At 24.4% G+C, this 1,289-nt stretch overlaps 1 protein-coding gene across 1 annotated transcript; it reads right to left on the minus strand.

Moving 5' to 3' along the window:
- Positions 1-846, minus strand: Chro.10354 (hypothetical protein; the record flags this gene model as incomplete). Its single annotated transcript, XM_660038.1, has 1 exon — positions 1-846. A coding segment is annotated over one exon (846 nt), but the record flags the coding sequence as incomplete, so codon positions are not given.
- Between the last annotated feature and the right edge of the window lie 443 nt (positions 847-1,289).

The raw sequence follows: 1,289 nt of genomic DNA on the forward strand, positions 1-1,289 counted from the left end.
TACCCATAATATAAAACAAGGAATAATTGAAATGAGTGATTGCCCATTTTTAGTAGTTGGAAGAGGAGTATATTGCAATAAATCGCAAATAGCTAGAGATGAATCAAATATTCGGATAATTTCTCCATTTCTATATAAATGAAGAAATTCTTTTGATAAAATTGAATGATACTTTATTCTTGAGATATAAATATATAAAAGTTTACTAGGAGTATAATTAATACCAAAACTTGTATTCACATGAGTAAGAATTTCTAATTGTCTTTTTAATATCTTATCAGGATTTAACCATTTTGCAGCATTACAAAATTGTCTAATACTTGGTACAATCATATCAGATACTGTTTCGATAATATTTGAAGCCAATAAAAAACATGCAGCAGCAGTAGCAGCAAGTTCAGAGTTATTATATTGTACATGCGTTTCTATTAAAAAAGTGTCAAAAATTCTGCATGAAAGATGAAATGTACATGATTGAAATTTTAGACGATTACTGTGTAAGCTTAACCAATATATTATTTTAAATCTTTCATTACTTCCAATATTATGTTTCTGATCAAAATAAGGAATACTTTCAATGTTTTTGATATATGGAGATTTTATCGACATAACAAAATCATTAAAACTATCCAAGTTTAGACCATTTATATCTTTTAATGACTGAAAATCAAAAATTTCTTCTGATATTATTCTCAAGTAATTCTCTTCATAGAGTGTTTTATAAAATCTTGAAATATTTGATGTGAGGTTTCTTCCGATTTTACTAACATTTTTTTTTCGAAAAGTACTCAAGGAATTACTAGTTTCTTCATTTTCATCTTTTAATTTAGAGTAAATTTTTATCATATTTCAAATTCCCCACTTCCCTGATTTTCATTACTTTTTTTTTTCTTGTATTCTCCTGGGTTATCCCAATTTATTTAGATCTTAATTCAAACATTTCTTTTTCCTTTTTCGGATATATATTAAATATTATTTCGACTAATTATTAATAAATTTTACCTGTAATAATTGTCAATATTTACACGTAGTGCATTACTTGTCATTACAAATTGTCCACACCGAAGATTTTCAAGTAAAGGTTTTTTTTCCATAAATTTTATAATTCATTTTTTTTTCATTGATAAATTGTAAATAATTAATATTCCATTCCTATTTTTATTAAATTTACATCCGATTTGAATAAAGAAAATGAGTAATAAATTTTTTTTTGAAATTCTTAATTACTTACGTGTATACTATCAATGTAATACTTAACTTTTTTATTCTGTATTTCCATTTCTATTTGA

The sequence above is a fragment of the Cryptosporidium hominis genome, assembly GCF_000006425.1.
Source record: "Cryptosporidium hominis TU502 chromosome 1 CHRO011091, whole genome shotgun sequence".
Taxonomy (NCBI): Eukaryota; Apicomplexa; class Conoidasida; order Eucoccidiorida; family Cryptosporidiidae; genus Cryptosporidium; species Cryptosporidium hominis.